This window comes from Panthera pardus, unplaced genomic scaffold (assembly GCF_024362965.1).
Source record: "Panthera pardus isolate Hobbes unplaced genomic scaffold, ASM2436296v1 HiC_scaffold_11, whole genome shotgun sequence".
NCBI lineage: Eukaryota > Metazoa > Chordata > Mammalia > Carnivora > Felidae > Panthera > Panthera pardus.
This window is the reverse complement of record NW_026526666.1, coordinates 101,280,230-101,298,297: the sequence shown is the minus strand read 5'-3', so window position 1 is coordinate 101,298,297 and position 18,068 is coordinate 101,280,230. Positions and strand designations below refer to the sequence as shown.

The following is an 18,068-nucleotide window of genomic DNA, read 5'->3' as shown; positions in this document are numbered from 1 at the left end:
CAAAAATAAGTTAAAAACAAAACAAAAACCAAACCAAACAAGCAAAAAACTCTCCCAAAGAAGTATTGTCTACAACCAGGAAGACAGAAGGCAATATTTTTTGAAATACTGGCAAGTAGAAGACAAATATTTTGGAAGACAGAAGGCATTAAGATAGCCAGATTGCCTTTTTCTTTTTTCTTTTTTTTTTTTTTTTTTTTTCCGGTTGGGAGTTTTATTAGTTCTGGTTTTTTATTTCATTCTATTCAGCAGTCTAACATTAATCTTGTATTTTCTGTTTCTCCCCAAGCTGACATGGATAGCCTTGAAGGTAATGACACCCAAGTCCCTCTCACAAACCATTTCACCAGAGTCACAAACGCCACACCCATCACCAGCGATAAGAAGGGGCCATTAAGACGGCAGGGTCTTGAAATAGGCATACTCCCCTTGCCAGGCCGCCGAAGTACGGTGCATCTCTGGGGACCATGTGGCTATTCCGTTGCAGTGGGTTTTGGCATTAACAGTCATTGGACACTTTCTTGGCCACGTCCGTCTAGAGAATCCATCCGAGCCAATTACCGTGAGCCCCACGAGCCCCAAAATGCACCACCCTGCTGCCCAGCGTGCTTCCCTGGGTTCCAGTAATTTCTGCATGTGCAGTATGCACAGGCCGAGTGGACGAAGGCCATAGGAGCCCTGCAGCATGCAGCGTTCTTGTCTTAGGAGATTTGGGGGCAAATGAAAATGGAAGGCAGGTCAGACAAGACCTGAGAGGATTCTTGCACAAGGGTCCTGTGTCTTGAACATTCTTGAGAGGTCAGTCTGTTCCCTGCCCTCAGTCCAGCTCATACAGGCAGGGATGTCCTCAGGCACAGGGATTTTTCTCAAGAGTATTTTCCCCCAGGATGGTAAGTTGCCTTCTTGTAAGCAAAGTGCTTCCTTGTGACTTCTTGACCCCAGAGCCCTCCTCTTCTATGTCTCATTAGAAGTTCGAACATCGCATTTTTGAAGTATGGAGAGCTCTGGGTTTTTAGTGCCTAGAGACCGAAATGGAAGAGAACTCCTTCTCCTGTGTGTAGTTCTGCAGCCGGCTGGGCGGAGGGTCACTGCTCCTGGCTTCTGGGGAAGTCCCTGGTTCCGTGACACTTTTCCAGGTTCCATGGCATTACCCCTGTGTCGGTCCTATGAGTGTTAATCTCTTGCAGGTTAAATGTCTTAAAGGTGTCAGCGTTTCATGATAAGCCTTGTATTTGGGACCTTGCAACTCAGACATGTGTCGTATGGAACGATAGTCAGGAATCGGAGGCTGACCGCTCCAAGTGGGCGTGTGTATGGTGGTGATTGGGATGCGTAAAAAAGGTTCTCTTAAAATGGGACAGTAGATGTTAATCTTAAGCATGTGAATTATACTTTCTAAATGTGTTCTCCTTATTCCTAAATGTCTAAGTGTATTGCTATCAAATGTGTTTCCAAGCAGGGCAAAATATTTGATACTGGGGGGGAAAAGCACATTTGAAGCAACGTGTTGTCTGAAGGCAACCCTTAAACTAATATTTTGCATTTGGGAAAGGTAGGTGAAGAGGTTCCTAGTTTGCGTCCTTCATAATTGAACCCAAACCAGAGAATAGCAATAATAACAATGATAATAGTGATAGTAATAGTAATAATCACAGTAAAGGGTCAAAGCATTTTCCTGCTGTCCCTTCCCCAGCAAACCCAAAGGACACACAGACTCGGTGGCTACTGTTACTCTCCTGCTTATTCTTGTCTCCCTGCAGTATGCACTTTATAAAAAGATGACACAGGCTGCCATCCTAATCCAGAGTAAATTCCGAAGTTACTACGAACAAAAGAAATTTCAGCAGAGCCGGCGTGCCGCTGTGCTGATCCAGAAGTATTACCGGAGTTATAAGAAATGTGGCAAAAGACGGCAGGCTCGCCGAACAGCTGTAATTGTACAACAGAAACTCAGGTGGGTTGAGATTTCGTGGAGGGAAAGCTGTCTGGGGAAGAGAAGCTTTTGGCGTCGCCCAAAGAACGGCCCTGCCTGGACGTCGGGGGCCGAACGCGCGCGTTGCAGTGACTTTCTTTAAGGGCCATTCTAGATGCTGTGACTCTACGTAGCGGTACCGGAGCCGTTCACCGACCTTTGTATCTCTTTAGCCCCTCTCTCCACCCCGCCCCCACCCCCACCCAGTTATCGTGATGCTTGGATGGGAATTTGGCAGGCCCGAAGTTTCCTACTCAGGAGAGGGGCGCCCCCCACCCAAAGTGTGGCGTCGCTGCAGGGGAGACCTGGGGAGGCTAGCTAGAGGTGAGCTATAGTCCGTCTTAGAGTAATGAAGACGGAGCACAGTAAAATCTGCCGATGGAAGTTCAGAACCCAACAGCCCGGAAGAGTAGCAGACTCGGGCAAACCAGCCGCTAAACTAAGCCTGTCTAGTGCCGGAAGGTCTTCTTCCGCAAAATGAGCTCATGAAGACTCGTGAGAGAACAGCCCGGTGTCACCGCATTTTCCATCTCGGCCCTGCTCCCCGCCCCCCCACCCCCACCCCTTACGGCCGGCCGGAGTGCCATCCGCGGCCTCCCCCCTTCTCTGCCGGCGACGCCCGCACCCCGTGTGCCGAAGGCCGTACTGCGGGTGCGGTCGGGTTCGCCACGTCCTCTGTCCCCGCTCACCCGTTTTCAGCTTTTGCGCCTTAAGCCTGGCGGTACCCTTCCCGTGACAGTGATGTTCCGGCTTTTTCAGGAGCAGTTTGCTAACCAAAAAGCAGGACCAAGCTGCTCGAAAAATAATGAGGTTTCTACGCCGCTGCCGCCACAGGTAACATTAAGCCTCATCTAGACGGTTTACTCATCGAGAGCAATGAAACGACCCTGACCCTCCTAACCACTCATGAACTCCTGCGTAAAGCCAGTTCCCCGAAATTCATCAGAGTAAACGTCCCAAGTTGCAGTAGGAGAGCCAGTCTCTAAGTAGGGACCGAGTTGCTGCACCGGGAGCACCGGAACTGCCTCACGGCACGTTGTAATGTTGAGCGGCGGAGATTCCTGCCGGGTCTCCTGTCTCAGTTTGGGTGTGAGGACGGCCTAGTGGGACTGGCTGTTGCTGCCTGTTTTCTCTTCAACCTCTTACTTGTACGCCACCCTGCAGCGTGCTTTCCACTCCGAGCCCCTCCTGTGCCAGCTTGTGTCCAGAGAACGAACAGAGTTCCTGTCCTCAGGGAAGGGGTAGAAAACCACCGACTCCGGGCAGGGTTTCCCACGGAGACTTTCTGCCACGTCGCGGGCGCCCCCTGCTGTGCAGCCGAGGGAAGCCATCTGCGCGGAGACGTGCGTTTTCCATCGGGGGGAAAACGGGCCCCCCAAGACAAGGGCGGCTTCCCACCAGACCAGCTAGAGGGGTTCCTCTTTGTTCCTTCAAATCTGAGGTTCCTTTGTGGACAGCAGGCTCTTTCCTTAGATTTGGGGACAGCCGGGGAGATTGTTTTGTTTTCCTGATGAGGTTAGGGTTCTGGGCTGACATCTGTGACGGTGGCCTTCGGGGCTGCGTTTCGGTGACCCTGTGTGGTTTTGTCGCTTCCCTGTGCATCAGGAGCTGTGATCTCCAGCCAGAAACTAGCTCTCTAGTGTCTTCTTGCCTCTTCTTTCACTGCACCAAAACCCCGAGCGTCTAGGTTCAGTTCGATTCCTCAGACGGTTCCTTTCACTTCAGTTTTTCTTACTCCTAAAACTTGCCAACTTCGAGAACGTTTGCGACTTGGAGACTTAATAGGGGTCAACGGCCATCTGCGCTTTTCCTTCTGTTAACAAAAGAATTCTTTTCCAGCATGTTGAGAGGAAGTGTGCTCAGAGCCACACGTTAATCGTAATAAAAATTTTAAAGAGAACATCCTTTAGGCTGTATTTGGCATTCTCTAGCTGCGATGCTATTGGAAAGAGGCTGGTGCACACTTACTAGACCTCCGCAGCCCATCTGCCCTCTACCCTGCAGCAACTGGGGTCTCCTTCCCCGTGACCAGCTGGCCGATGAGATACCCGTATCGATACTCAAATGGGAAGTCTTGTTAGGAAATGCGTATCAAAACATGAAGCGCCTGTGACATAATTACGTTAGTTCTAGAATCCCTGCTGAGGTCGGTCTCTCTTCTCTCCCCCCTGGGCCGTACCTTTGGCAACGTGAGATTCTCTTTGTTTGGTCGACATGATCAGGGACTTCCCTCCGCCCTTTTCTGGACGTGCTCACCTGTGCTCGCACTCCCTCCTTCCTTCGTCCCCTCCAGTTTGTCTACCCCAGCCCTGCTGAGACTGTGGTTAACACTCTCACAACAGATTTTCTTTTCAAGGAAATTAGCTTTACGGGGCTCTTCTTTGGAGCCAGAATGTTTGCAAGTTGAATTTTCCTTGTTTCTCCTAGTCTTTGCCTCAAACTTTGAAAATACGTGCGGGTAATGCGACCTTGGTCATTATGAGCAAACTCACATCAAGTCCCTTGCTCCTTCTCTGTCTTTCTCGTCCAAAGCCATGCCCTATGTCTACGTTGGGTGAGTTGAGAGGTTAAGACAGTTAGGCAAAACATCCGTGCCTAAAAGGCCGGCTCCCAGAGTAAGCTGAACAAAGGAACACTCTTATTCTTGTTTTCAAAGCTCTCTCTTTATAAGCTAGTTGAGAAGAATTTCATGAAGATTTCACCTTTCTTAAGTTCGTGTTTTAACTAGTAATAACCTCCTGAGGGTGGCAAGAAGGTTTGTTGCGAGGAGAACATCAGATTGTGGACTTGGAATTCCTATTCATTCTTTGGGATTAAATAAAGACCCCTAGTGGCTCTTTTCCTGACTTGCCCCATAATGGTTTAGACGTTAGAAAAAAATGAGCAGGCAAATTTTAATAACTTTTGCATACCGACTGTATTCTCTTCCCATCCCTGTATCCTGAAAATCGGTAGAACTGAAAGCTCATGTTTTCCCTCGGATGAACGTAACCCTCTTTCCACGCTGGGGTATTGAGTCTTATTTTAAGAGAAACTGTCATGTGTCTTGTCCCTGCGAAGTATTAAAATAGAAAACCTCATATAACACCCTTTCAGAAAAGGTAGGTAGGTAATGGCTTCAGGAATCAATAAGGGTCCTGTCTCTTAAGAATTTTGCCAAGTCATGTGACGCCAACATTTTTAGACCTCACGATGAATTGGTGAATTTTCTACCTGCTCATTTCACATACCCCATCACCACTCTCCTTTTCTTTCTTTCCAAAAAAAAAAAAGGGGGAACCACTTTTTACTCTTTTTTTGTTGTTGAAATAAAGCTGTGTATAAGGTTTCTGTTGTGACCCTCACGTGCTAATAGCTCTTTGGTGTTGTTTTACTGTCTAAAGCCCCCTGGTGGACCATAGGCTGTACAAAAGGGTGAGTTTAGCTGCCTGCTAGCCAGTGTTTACCTTTATCTTCCATTTTCAATATTTTGCTTTTTGCTTGCTTGCATGGGGCTGCAGCCTAGGTATGCCAGTAAGTTTCACATCCATTTTGAATGAAATAAGACAAAATGAAAACTAACCCTAATTACTAACACTGCTACTTTATACAACATGAAAAACAGTCACATACAGCAGATGTACAAATGCATGAGTAAGCGAGAGGGAGGCCCTTCTGAAGCCGCCACAGGGCATGCTTAGAACTCGGTGGAGTTGGAACAAGGCTGCACTGGAAGAAAACGTCAAGCAGGTGGTTATTTGTGACTCAGATCATTGGCCACAATGCAATTCTCTCAACTACCGCTGTGTCCAAATTTCTAAAGCAAAAAAGCTCACCAGGTGATACTGGCTTTTTTTTTTTTTTTTTTTTTAACGAATCGATTTCTTGTTTAGAGTTGCTATTTCCCCCATCACCCTGTTCCTGTAGTTTCGTTTTGTAAATCTCCCTTTCCCTGGTGCCATGAGGTAAGTCAGCACATGAAGCTGCCCTTTCAGAACCAATGCAGCGCATTCATTATTAAAGAGCGAGCAAACCCGACTTCCAGAATTTAATGGCAATGCTGAATAAAGACGATGGGGTGGAAGGTGTGTTAAATCTGCATATTTTATATAGCAGTTAAGAGTGGACATTCCAATAGAATTTGTATTTTAAAGAAATGATGATGAAGAGGTAGGGTAGCCGATGGACACTGTTGGTGTCCTTGAGGTTTTAGACTATGATGCTGGTTTGTAGGTATACACAAGGGGCAGAAGTCTCTGTCAGAGGCGACTGCCACATGCGTGAAGGTAGAGGAAAGGATTTAGTGTCAGGAAATTGATTTAAAAGACAGGGATATAATTCACCCAAAGCAGATTCGAATGTAGATTAATTTGACACCTTTTATCCGATGGACTTAAGAGAAGATGCCCTTAAGCAAATAACAGGGGAGCAGGGGAGCCCCCACCCGTCAACTCCACTCCATTCGACACCCTCCCTTTTTAACCCCGACTTGAGTCATTTGTAAGATTTCTGAGAAGAGATTATAATTCAAAAATTCTAAAACTAATGTTTCTGAAGCTAGTATTTTTCATCTAAGTGCCTTTATGTCGATGCTGGTATTTATTCATTGTATTTTAAGTCAAAGATCATCTAACTTCTTCTTAAAAGGCTTTCAAAAGATAGTAAATATCTTAGGCTTTGTGGGCCACACAGTCTCTGTCACACCTATTCAGCTCTGCCATTGCAGCATGCGAACAACAGTAGGTAATATATAAATGAACGGTTATGGCTGTGTTCCAATAAAACTTTATTTACACAGATATTCATTGGGCTAGATGTGGCCCCTGGACTGCAGTTTGCTGACTTATTCTGATAGGAGAATTGAGTTTTTATAAGTTCTTCCTAAAATAAGACCCAACCCCTATAGCAGATTTAAAGTCTCACATGGTTAAAACCATGGGCAGTCACTGAAAGAAAATGTATGTAAAACAGAATAAAGCAGTTCCGCTGGTCTGTAAATTTACTAGCTAGTCCTCTTGAGAATTAAGCAGCTGTTCACAGTTGTCCCATGTGGTAGAACTGGCTCAGAGATGTCTGTGTTTGAAATTTTAAAAAGGGGACAAAAATCCCCACTTCTTTCTCTTTCCATTCCCTTTCACTCTCTGCATACATAAACAATATTTGTTTCCACTTAAAAAAAAAAAAAAAAACCCCGCAAAAGAGCAAATGCAGGCCCTAAGACTCAGTTTAACAAAACAGTTGTAGTATCTTGCATGTGATGTGCAATTAACACGATCCCTGCAAGGAGCCAACATTTAACAAAAGTGGTTGCCTACGCACTTCGGAAGCTTGTTAGCTTCTGGTACGTCAGTGATCGTTTTTAAGAGAACGTTTTCCAAAGGTGCTTTTCAATGTGAGAGTCCCTACCATAACTTCTTTAGCACCTGCTGCATCCATCAACACAGGCTCCTAAAACTCCTCCTCGGGCACGGAAAGTTGGAATTTCCTGACACCCCTGTGCCTCCCGGGCTTCAGGGACTTTGAGAGAGAGCAGCTGAGAAGCTCAGATTCCTTCTAGTATGGTCCTGTCTCTCTCCCTGTGTGGATGGAGGGCTAGCTTATCTGTGGCTTTGTCTAGTTACCGGTAAGATCTCGACCCCTCTTGGTTCGGTCAAGAGACCAGAGCAGAGACGTCCCACAGTGGCACTTCCTCCAACAGTCCCCAAGCTGAAATGACTCGTGGGGAGGGAGGGCATTCTCTGAGGGGAGTTCTTACTGGTGGAATTTGTGTCAAACGACTTAGCATACTTTTTTTTTTATTAATGTACATACCATACTTAAGACATTTAAGCTTTCTGCATCAAAAGATGATATTTGATAACTTGAACTCAATTTTGTGGCGCGGTTTGTCAAACACCATTCAGCCGCACGTCCTCAATGGGTGAAGCAGAAGGGTATGTAGAAAGGCAGACGAGGTCAGTCATCGGAATTAAGGCACAGTACACCAATCTTCGCTTGGGGTTGGCTAAGAAAAAGCCCCCCGGTGCTCTCGGCCGAGAGTCCTCGTGTCTTCATGCAGCCTTCCCTCCAGGCTTAGCCCCTAATTCATCCAGGCTCTTAAAGTGGAGTTTCCAAATTCTCCAGCTTCTCCTAGGGATTTGATTTGTCTTGGGCACAACTACTTCCCTTTTAGGAGAAAACTTTTGTTGTGCACAGAGAGATATTTAAATCGGCAATCTTAATTATTTCTCTGAGTTAACTTAGGTGTTGTATACTACTTTCCAAACAATGAGGATTGCTGAGGTTGAAGAGGTTTTTGAAGGGCACGTACTGAAAACCTGACTCTCCGGCTGGGTTCCGATTAAATTGACCAGGATGTAATGTAGTGTCCTAGCAGAAACCCAAGATACCTCATACGTAAAGAAATAACAAATAACTGAATTACGTGACAGATTCATCCTCCGGGTATTGAGACTAAAGAGGACAATGCCTCTTTCTCCAGTTAGAAAATGGTTTTCCCACTTCCCTCTTCAAGATATTTGGGGGTTTGTGGGTATCAGGAAGTGTTCTCATAGATTAGAGAGACTATTCTCTGAAGAGTGATTCCTGGACAAATCCTTTTTTCCCCTGAGATGTTATTTCTGTGACGGGGCATTATGACCTGTAACAGTCACTACAGGTATTATCAGAAACAGCGGGAATTCTGGTTTTCAAATAACCTATTTTTGGAAGTTGTTGGCCTAGTCCCCGTGTTCAGTAAAGGTGGGTGAAGCTATCCTCCTGGCATAAAAGAACCCTAATTGGGGGGAAGAAGAGGTAACTCTTTCTGGTGACAAATGTTTAAGCAACAGATTTTCTCTCTGACAACTGGTTTTCTAAACACTGAACTTTACCAGATGCTGCCAGTTTTCTTGGTAAGTAGCGATTTCAGCACTGACTCTGGACAGCAGTCCTGTGAGACACCTTCAGGGGGTCGTTGTCAAGTTCTGCGGGTTCCGTTCATACTTCGTGTTCTGTTGTATATACTTTAATCCGAGGGACAGTTCTCTAACGATGCCCAAAAGTATGTTGCTTGATTGAGAAGAGTGGACGGTGCTCTAGGTCAACAACGGTGCCATCACACTTTAGTTAAATTTGACACGAGGTGTAATTCCCAGGTGGCCTGATACACTTGGTGAGGAGTAGGAAATGAATGTGTGGGATGTGTCATCATGGATGTAATTCAAATATCCAAAGTAATTTTGTCTTACTTGCCTCTTTTAGGAAATGAATATTTTTGGCACACAGTGGTGTGTGTTAAATTGCAGACAACATGCTCTGTGTCATTCTTATTGGGCCTCTCTGTCTTTTTTGTTTTGCAATCCAAATGAGATTTCTGGAAAATGGCAAGATCTCTCTTTTCCTAAATTCCCCACAAGCTATTGCAGCTCTCAGAGCAACAGGTAACTAATCAGAAAGCCGCATCTGGCTGCCCTGTATATTTTTGACGTCCAGCATTGCAAGAATATATCTGCTGAAATCCACTGACTCATGAAACATTTCTCTGGCTGAGCGTTACCAAGTAGATGTAATGAAGCGGCTTTGCCTTATGCTTTACCCATGGAGCCATTGTTTGCTACAAGTTTCGGAAGCAGGCCTACCTCATTTATTCGTGAATTCTCATTGGACGTCTGATGGAAATAAACCCTGTGTGGGCTTCTGCTGGCTTTCAGTGCTGTTGCTTTCCTACATCACTTCAGTACATTAGAATGCAACATTCGTTTTTATGTTTTCTCGTTTCTTTTTTTTCTTTCCTTCTTTCTTTCTTTCTTTCTTTCTTTTTTTTTTTTTTTTTTTTTTTTTTTTTTGTTGTTGTTGTTGTCGTTGAGACCGCAGCAATACCCCAAAGTGGGGATTATCTTCAGCCTAGAACGCTTGGGCAAATCCCGGGGTTGTCTTCCATTTTCATAGCGGAATGGCTGCAGGGGAAAGTCGCCCTGCCCTGATTGCCTCCCCTCCCAGCCAGTCCCTGGAGGGCCCTTTCCCGAGGTACCGACTGGACTGACGCGCGCAGCTCAGAAATGTGCTCCCGGCGGCTCTCCTTGCGGCCGCGACAGCCTCGTAGCCACAGAAGCTGTGGTTTCTGCCCCGGGTCAATGGTCTTCAGAGCCCCAAGGAAGACTGCTTTGCCTGTCTTCTGTGCAGTGGAATTCAGAAGCAAGCATACACACTGTATACGGGGTTTGTTTTTAGGTGACCAGGACATCCTCAGGTTAGGCTGTTTCTTGGCCCTGAATGAATGCAGCAGGTGTAATTCCTTTAGAGAACCAAAGCCTCAGTAACCAGTAGCTGAGTTGGGACAGCACGTACAACGCAACGAGAGTTGATGGAACGCCTGTCTGTATTCTAAGTTCCGCAAATACGACCACTGGATTTTCCAACGTAATTCCAACTTCAAACAAACCCGGCCCACATTTACCAAGTTTGTGTGCCAAAAAAATAGGCTTAAAACACAGGTAATGCCAGTGACACCAGTTCAAACAATTGATGTTGGTTTTGGACTATAGAATCAGTTTCTTTCTCCACTGAATTTTTCACTTGGTTTTTTGTGTCATGCGAGCCATAACGGATGGTGGGATGTAGTCATAACGGATGGATAGGAAAACATAAACTTTTTTTTCAACCTGGAGAATGATGAGCAGAAATAATTATTATGAAAGAAGTACACTCCTTGTAGCACATTTTGGAAATACAAATAAGCAAGGAGAAAAACCCAGAGGTAATTAACGACTAAACTTTCATTGTGACCCCTCTCGTGCTAAGATGTGTGTTGACATGTGCCTGTTAGTGGCTGTTCATGTCCTAAGACAAGGCAACACCAAATTTCTGTAACTGTTGAAACTCTGATCTGAAACGTCTGGTTTTTTAGAATTGGCTAACAAAAATTCTAGTGTCAAATGCTCGAAAACTACTTTGGTGATACAGTGAATTGTTTTGCGTTTCTCTAGAGGCAGTATAACATTCAAACGTTACTTTTTGTCCAATTGACGTTTGACGTAAAACAAAAAGAAAATTAGGTACCCCTAGCCCATCCTAATAATCTGCCCTCAAGTGACTTAGAACTCGATTTACGGCTTCAGTAGGGCAGATTGTGAAAGTCTCTCAATTTCATCTCAACTTTGAGAGGTTAATTAACATCCACACAGTCTGCCAGTTGGAAATTGGAGGAGGCTAAAAATCTTCCACTTCCTTGATTCTTATTCCCACTTCTTTCACTTCTCAGATCTATTTTATAAAGTTGGTAGGTACATTTTATACGGAGGAAATTTTGTTCTGCAGAACACTGTAATGAAAGCAACATAAGGTCTTATAAGGGACAGCATCTCAGAGCTGAGGAAATACAGTTGTTAGAAATACAGTTGTGAATTGTTACCAGGTTTCAACAATACACTCGTCTCGCACCATGGAGATGTTTCCAGAGGCCTTTGGAGAAACCAATACAGTAATTGTTGTTCTTTTTGTTGATTTATTTATTTTGAGAGAGAGCACCAGCAGGGGAGGAGGAGGAAAGAGAGAGAGAGAGAGAGAGAGAGAGAGAGAGAGAGAGAGAGAGAGAATCCCAAGCAGGCTCTACACTGTCAGCATGGAACCCGGCAAGAAGCTCGATCCCATGAACCGAACCTTGAGACCATGACCTACCTGAGCCAAAACCGAGTCGGACGCTTAACCGACTGAGCCACCCAGGCGCCCCCAGTAATCGTTTTTTTAATTGTTTTGTTGTCCTGAGGTATATCGGAGGCAGCAGGGTGGGGAGGCGAAAGGCAGACAGGCCTGGGCCCAAATCCCTGCTTGTTACCTGTATTGTCTGGGGCAGGTCGCTTCATTGGTGTAAAAATCTCAGGTTCTGCATTTACAAACTGGAGATGATGGTGATGTGTCTGGAGGCCTAAACAAGGTAACAAATACTAAGTAGCCTGTACAGCTGTTGAAACAGAAGGCCTCTCTTCCTCTTTCCCTAAATCCTCCTTGAGCGACTTTCTGTAAAAAAAAAAAAAAAAAAAAAAAAAAAAGCCTATGCCGTTGAAGCCATTCTGGTATCATTTATAATGCTAACGTTCTGTAAAACCTTCATCATGGAACTAAGAACTGAGCTCTCCACTGTAGCTCAGAAGCGATGCAAGCCTAGAAGACGTATCTTGAGATTGGGGCGTCTCCTTTTTCCAGCACAGATGATCATCGTCACCTCTGTGTGTATGGACGTGTATCTCTCCTTCACCCAGAGCCGCGCGAGGCTACCGCCACTTCATAGCAGAGCATTTACATGGTGACCTTAAAACCTTATGGGAATTTAGTAGACTCTTTCGTTAATTTCAAGAGAAATTACAAAAAAAAAAAAAAAAACCTACAAAAACAAACGTGACCATTATAATGAAAAGAAAAACGTTTAAGGTACAGGCCCCATGACCAGCTGATTACAGCTTCTTCGGTATGAGACTGTAGAAAACGTTTCTGGTTTATAGTTCACCCTCCTTTTTCTCTCAGTGATGAACGTGATATTTTTATAGCGTTCGTCTTCACTCTAGAAGAACTGTGGATGGATATCTGTGTTTATGCTGTCAGATTTTGAGTTCGGAATTCTTCAGATTCTAGAAAGCTCATCAGTGATGGAGTCACTGTTGCATATTTGTGAATGAGTTCTGTACTAGTGCAGAAACAAGATGTCGCATGTGAAGCAGCACGCACACTTCGCGGTGACTCAGCCACTAGGTCTGCACAAGTACAGACACTTTGCATGCCCGGAGCAAAGGGGGCATCAGTGCATGCCTGGCATTTTTCCAGCCAAAGGGCTGTTAGTATAGATACTGCATGTTTAAAAATTGAACACACGACACGGCATGTTTCAATTTTTAAAAAGCCATTTCTTTATCAAGTATGCATGTCCAAAATTAGGGACCTATGATGATGCACACTTCTGTACTGTGATATGATCCAAATTACCCTAAAATTTAATAATCCGTGGTATATTTAATTATAAAATTGAAAACTGATACCGAGATCCAGTTAGGAACACAGCAATGCGTTCTAAACGTGCCTGTTAAGAAAGAAAGTTGACCGTTCTGAAGAGACCGTTTGATCAAGCTGGACCTGGTGTATTTAGTAAATATATCAGACAAATCAGGTTTCCGAACATGGTAATTCTTTTTAGTATTAATGATGATGGTAATAAAGCTTTTTTTCTGAGAGAGAGCAACTTCTCTCTGAAGAGATTGCATCAACTTGGCAGAATATTCAGAAACGATTCTGCTTGGAGGTGGTAAATATCCTGTTTTCTTAAATTGCTGTAATAGCGTGCGTGCAGGCCACTGAGTCCGAGCCTGTGCGATACAGCAGTAACTCACTACTTGTTTTCAAAATGTTTTCTCCCCCGAGTGTTAACAAGAATCTATTTAGAAAGTAAACTGGCATTCGTTTTAGAATAGAATGTAAACACACTGCTATCACTTAATAGGAGACGCTTTATTCTTAGAGAATCAGAAAAGTGCGTTTGGGAATTCCCTCTGTAGATAGAGGCCCATATGAGCGACAGCCAATCAGACTTTTCCTTGTCGTGCTGCTGAGACATAGGGCATACGCATCCTGAGAAACGGCCGCTTCTGTTCGGCTAAACTCCTTCTCCCGCCCCCATTTTTGGGAAACACAGGTTATGATGTGGTACGTTACGTAGAGCTGCCAGCTGGGTGCCATATACAGCACATGCTGACTTTACTAGTAGACCCCGAAGTCACACTTGGCGTTGGATCTTTTTGCTCTTAAGGCAAGATCTGAATTCTTTTTCAATGAAACAAATAACCCTCCAACTTACAACCTGCTTCCCGGCACCCCATCCACATCGGGGGGTCGTATTCAAACCCCACGGCAAACAAATAATCTGATGCGGACTTTCCATGACTGTTGATAACCATTTCATTGAAATTTGTTGACTGCAACACGTTTGATAAATAGAACAGAGTACCTTACTGGTATGCATCTGGGAGCTGTTGCTGTCCATCTGGGAGCACTGGGGGAAGTGACCTGAGCATCTTTTAAAGTTACGGTGTGGAATGGGAGGAAGGTAAGGAATTAACGAAAATCAGAAAGACTCCACGATACGTGAGCGCAGTAGCCCGGCTGTGCAGGTGCAAGGTCGGCTTCAAGATCTCCAACAATCTGGAGTCTGTGAGCAAAGCGGTTCAGTCCCTGGGTGTATCCGAAGCTAAGTAGAGGCGTGTGCAGTTTCCCTAACTTGCCTCATGTGGAATTAATTGCAGGGCGTCACTGATGGTCCCAACAGGCTTCGAAGAAAGCTATGTGAAGAGTCAACCCTTTCTAAGATTGAGCACGTTCCTGTCACACGGGACTGAATGCAGCCAACTTCGGTTTTGCTTTGTGTTGAGAGCACTTGATACTGAGCAGTTTCAGGAAGGGCCGTGTCTTCCTCCTTGAATATCTCCCCCAGCAGTTTAGCAGGAGTTTCTTTTGCCATCAGTCCTCCAAAGGGTTTTTGTCTTGGTTTTTTGTTGTTGTTGTTGTTTTTTGTTTTGTTTTTTGGGGTTTTTTTTTTTGGTTTGTTTGTTTTTTTTTTGTTTTTGCTTCAGAGGGATCGGTAATGCCCTTCCCTCCGTTTGGCCACAGTTTCACTAAACAGCTATCACCTGGTGTTCTGTTCTGTTTCTCTTCCAGAGTGAAAGAGTTGAGAAAGGCCAAGGAACTTGAAGACATACAGCAGCATCCCTTAGCAATGTGACATTGCTTTTCAGACTGTTTTCATTTCTGTTTTTAGCAGAGACATGCAAAACTACGACACACACACGCACGCACACACGCACACACACGCACACAATCCCTCTGCAGTTTTGGGGAGATCAGCTGCAGGATTTTAACAGGAATGTGTTGGTCATTGCATTTGCACTTTCATGGACAACTTTTCATTTGATCAGCAAGACATCTTGGAACTCAATCTTCTGTTGGATCATGGGAAAAACAAGACACCACGAGGAATCGAAAGAGGCTTCCTTTCCTTAGGAAGCAGCCGGTTTCCTTCTCATATAGGGCTGTATTCAAACATCGTGTGGAACTGTACAAATATTTATACCAAAAATATAGATAAGCAAAGGTGGGGATGCGCTAGCAACAAAAGAGAATGCTGCTCCTGCACCTGTCAGTTACTTCCAAGAAGCTGAATCTTTGGGATTGACTCTCAGTGGAGGGCTTAGACCATACAAATCTTCATTGGGTCCGTGTGTTCGCGTTTCCTTCACTGGTTTTATTTTCTTTGAATCCGTGTTTGTTTTAATCTCTACAGCACACTTAATGCAACTTTTGAAATCTGCAGGTTTTTAATGTCTTGTGGAAATTTGCAGAGGGGCGGGTGTGTGGTAAACGGGGAATGCATGGGAATTAATGAGAAACAGCTCACAGAGTTTAACTTTATTTTCTTGTCCCCACCACCTCCCAGGAACCTGCGAGTGTAGTGACCATCTCGTCCCTTTTGTCATGCTCAGCACTTTCATTTGTGGGCCTTACTTTCATGTGCAATGAGATTTACTTAGAGAATTGGTACAGCATGTAGCTTTTCTTAGTAACCTTGGAAACTGTAGTCATTCTAAGGAATCATAAACCTTGCCTGGACATTTGCCACCTAAAAGATCAGTGTGGTGCTGCGTTCTGGCCAGTAAATTCCATATTTTTGGCTATAATCTCATCCAAACTGAGCAGTTTCTGTGTATATATAGAAGGTAGAAACGGAAAGCGAGAAAATATTTGAAAGGGATTATATTAATTGCTAAATATTTTATTCACAAAGGTCGATAACATGGCGAGATAAAATTATTTGTATAGTTTTGTCTGAATGAGCGAGAAAAATGTGGATGTATTGTTTGTATATATTGTATATATTAAAACAAAGAGATATGTGCATGAAATCAAGAAAAAAGAAATGAACAAAAGCAAAGCATTAGTGGCTATGGTCTGTAAAATGAAACAAAAAAAAACTTTATTTCACTATAAGAGTACTTTATTTTAAATGTTCTTTAGAAGAACATTTTGCTAAAGCATGACTAAACTGGAAAAAAAAAGAGCTACTGTATTTAGACTTAGGATAAAAGGCAGAGTAACATTACTTAAAAAAAAAAAAAAGGATATGTTTACATTTAATTTTGGCTACCAGGAGTTTATTTTATTTAATTTAAAATTTTTTTGCCAATGGTGCCAAGTAATGTGAATGCTAATATTGCTTAAGAAAATTAAGTTACTTTCGCTAAACAGATAATCATAAGATGAATCCGTATATAGCTTAACACCATCCACTCACTCCAACAAAGAACACTTAGAACGATCAAAACCTGACAAAAGAAATAGTACGAAAGGTTGAAAAATGTCTCGCGTTTTCATATCTCCTGCTGGAAATCAGAAAATGTAACAAAAATTGCACACACAAAAAAAGACTAAAACTTTAAAAGAGGCAAACTGGTCTTGTAAGGTTGTCATGGTCTATTACTCTTTCTATATAATGAGGAGCCAAAGAAATCTGATGCTTTTAAAAATTAAACTACTAACGTTAAATTGAGAGAATAAAGTTCGCATTTGCTGATGCCAGTTTAAAACTCCCAGGTTAAGTTTCAGGATCAGTTGGTGTAAAGCTGAGATTAAATAGTTTTGGTTTTTTTCTTCTTCTTCTTGGTTCTGGCTGCCAACTGTACGTTAAAACTCAAGGCTTGTTGTGAAGCCTAAAAATATTCACAAATAAGCTTTTAAACTGGCGTCTTTAGAAGGAGGATAGAAACAAACAGATTGTGGTAAAAACTGGGGTCAGTGCTCTTGGTGCCTTTTCTATAATTGTACTTGTTTTTTAATTACTTCCTTTCACTGCCAACCTCGGATTACTGTAAAGTATATGTCTTACCGCTTGTGATCAGCTTTGACAACGGTTTCAGCCCCACAACTAGTAGCCACCTGTACATTTGTAAACTGACCTGGCTCCATTTTGTTTTTAAATGTGTGGGTTATGTTGCAGCTGTTGCACACACACCCCCCCCCCCAACCCCCAGATACCTATTATTTTACACGATTTGATCTACAGGAGGACACTGAGTAATTTACAAACACGCAACTGTATTCATGAATGGAAACAGAAGGTGAAAGCCAGCTCTTTCAGAATATCCTATGTTAGTACTGAATTGAGATCGGTTTATTCCATTTCTTATGGTACAAATAAGTGATCTTTCGACAAGAGTAATGACCTCAGTGGATTTGCTTGAATCCTCACATTTATGTATTCATTTATTTTTTTTTTTTTAATGTCTCCCATGCTACATTATTAGCTGAGTAAGTTAGAAACTTCTGGAAGATAAGGACTTACATAGAATTAGGAGGGTTCTTCTGGAGGGGATAGGAAGTAGGTTCAAAACCTACCAGTGTAGCCTACCAGTACAACTGTGAATCCTGGGTGAGGTACAAATGCACTTCCACTGAAACGAAGCATTTCTGACCGCTTTTTCTTGGTTGTGAATCTTAATTTTGAATATAAGATGATAGGTAAGCGCAGCTTTCTTGGATAATCTGAATTCCCAAGTGCCAGGAGTAGGATTTCATTATAAAATTAATAGCTAATCTTATTCTGTCTCCTGAAGATTTAATTGCTATTCTTGTTACCCATTTGAAATCAGCTGTACTGTGTGAACGAAATAAAGACAATAACTCGAACCCCTCTCTGGCTGCACGGGTCGCTTATGGCAGTTCCACACAGTAGTTGGCGCCCAATGGGGGGTCCCTGAGACTTGCATGTAAAACTAGTCTAGATGTCTTCTTTTTTGTAAGTTTTATTTTTGTAATTGTGCATGTAAAGCATCATTGAATCAATGGATCTGTTGAAGAACTCAGCTGCTGGAAACCATGCAAAATGTTTTGAATTGCCCTTAAAATATGGAAAATGTTTTCTGAATGCTTTATATTCTTTCTGCTGTAAATTAAAAATGAAGAAAATTTCCCCATACTATGTGTGTGCTTTGCTTTAACTTTACCTGCTATTGAGACCCAGGGTGACCCAGTATGTTTCAAACCATACATTTTTCACGTGTTTCCTTAGATCTAGAGACAGTGTTGTGGCATCGACTATTACATA

General features: G+C 43.4%; 1 protein-coding gene across 8 annotated transcripts in view; it reads left to right on the top strand.

Moving 5' to 3' along the window:
* CAMTA1 (calmodulin binding transcription activator 1) overlaps positions 1 to 17,939 on the top strand; it is an 851,930-nt gene extending 833,991 nt beyond the window's left edge. For 2 of the 8 annotated variants that reach the window (XM_053899032.1, XM_053899027.1), the window contains exons 21-24: positions 290 to 310; positions 1,761 to 1,954; positions 2,732 to 2,806; positions 14,630 to 17,939. In XM_053899032.1, coding sequence (XP_053755007.1) covers positions 290 to 310; positions 1,761 to 1,954; positions 2,732 to 2,806; positions 14,630 to 14,693 — 354 coding nt within the window. In that variant the 3' untranslated portion in view covers positions 14,694 to 17,939. The other 6 variants (XM_053899033.1, XM_053899029.1, XM_053899026.1 and 3 more) reach the window with 5 other exon arrangements.
* Positions 17,940 to 18,068: the final 129 nt, after the last annotated feature.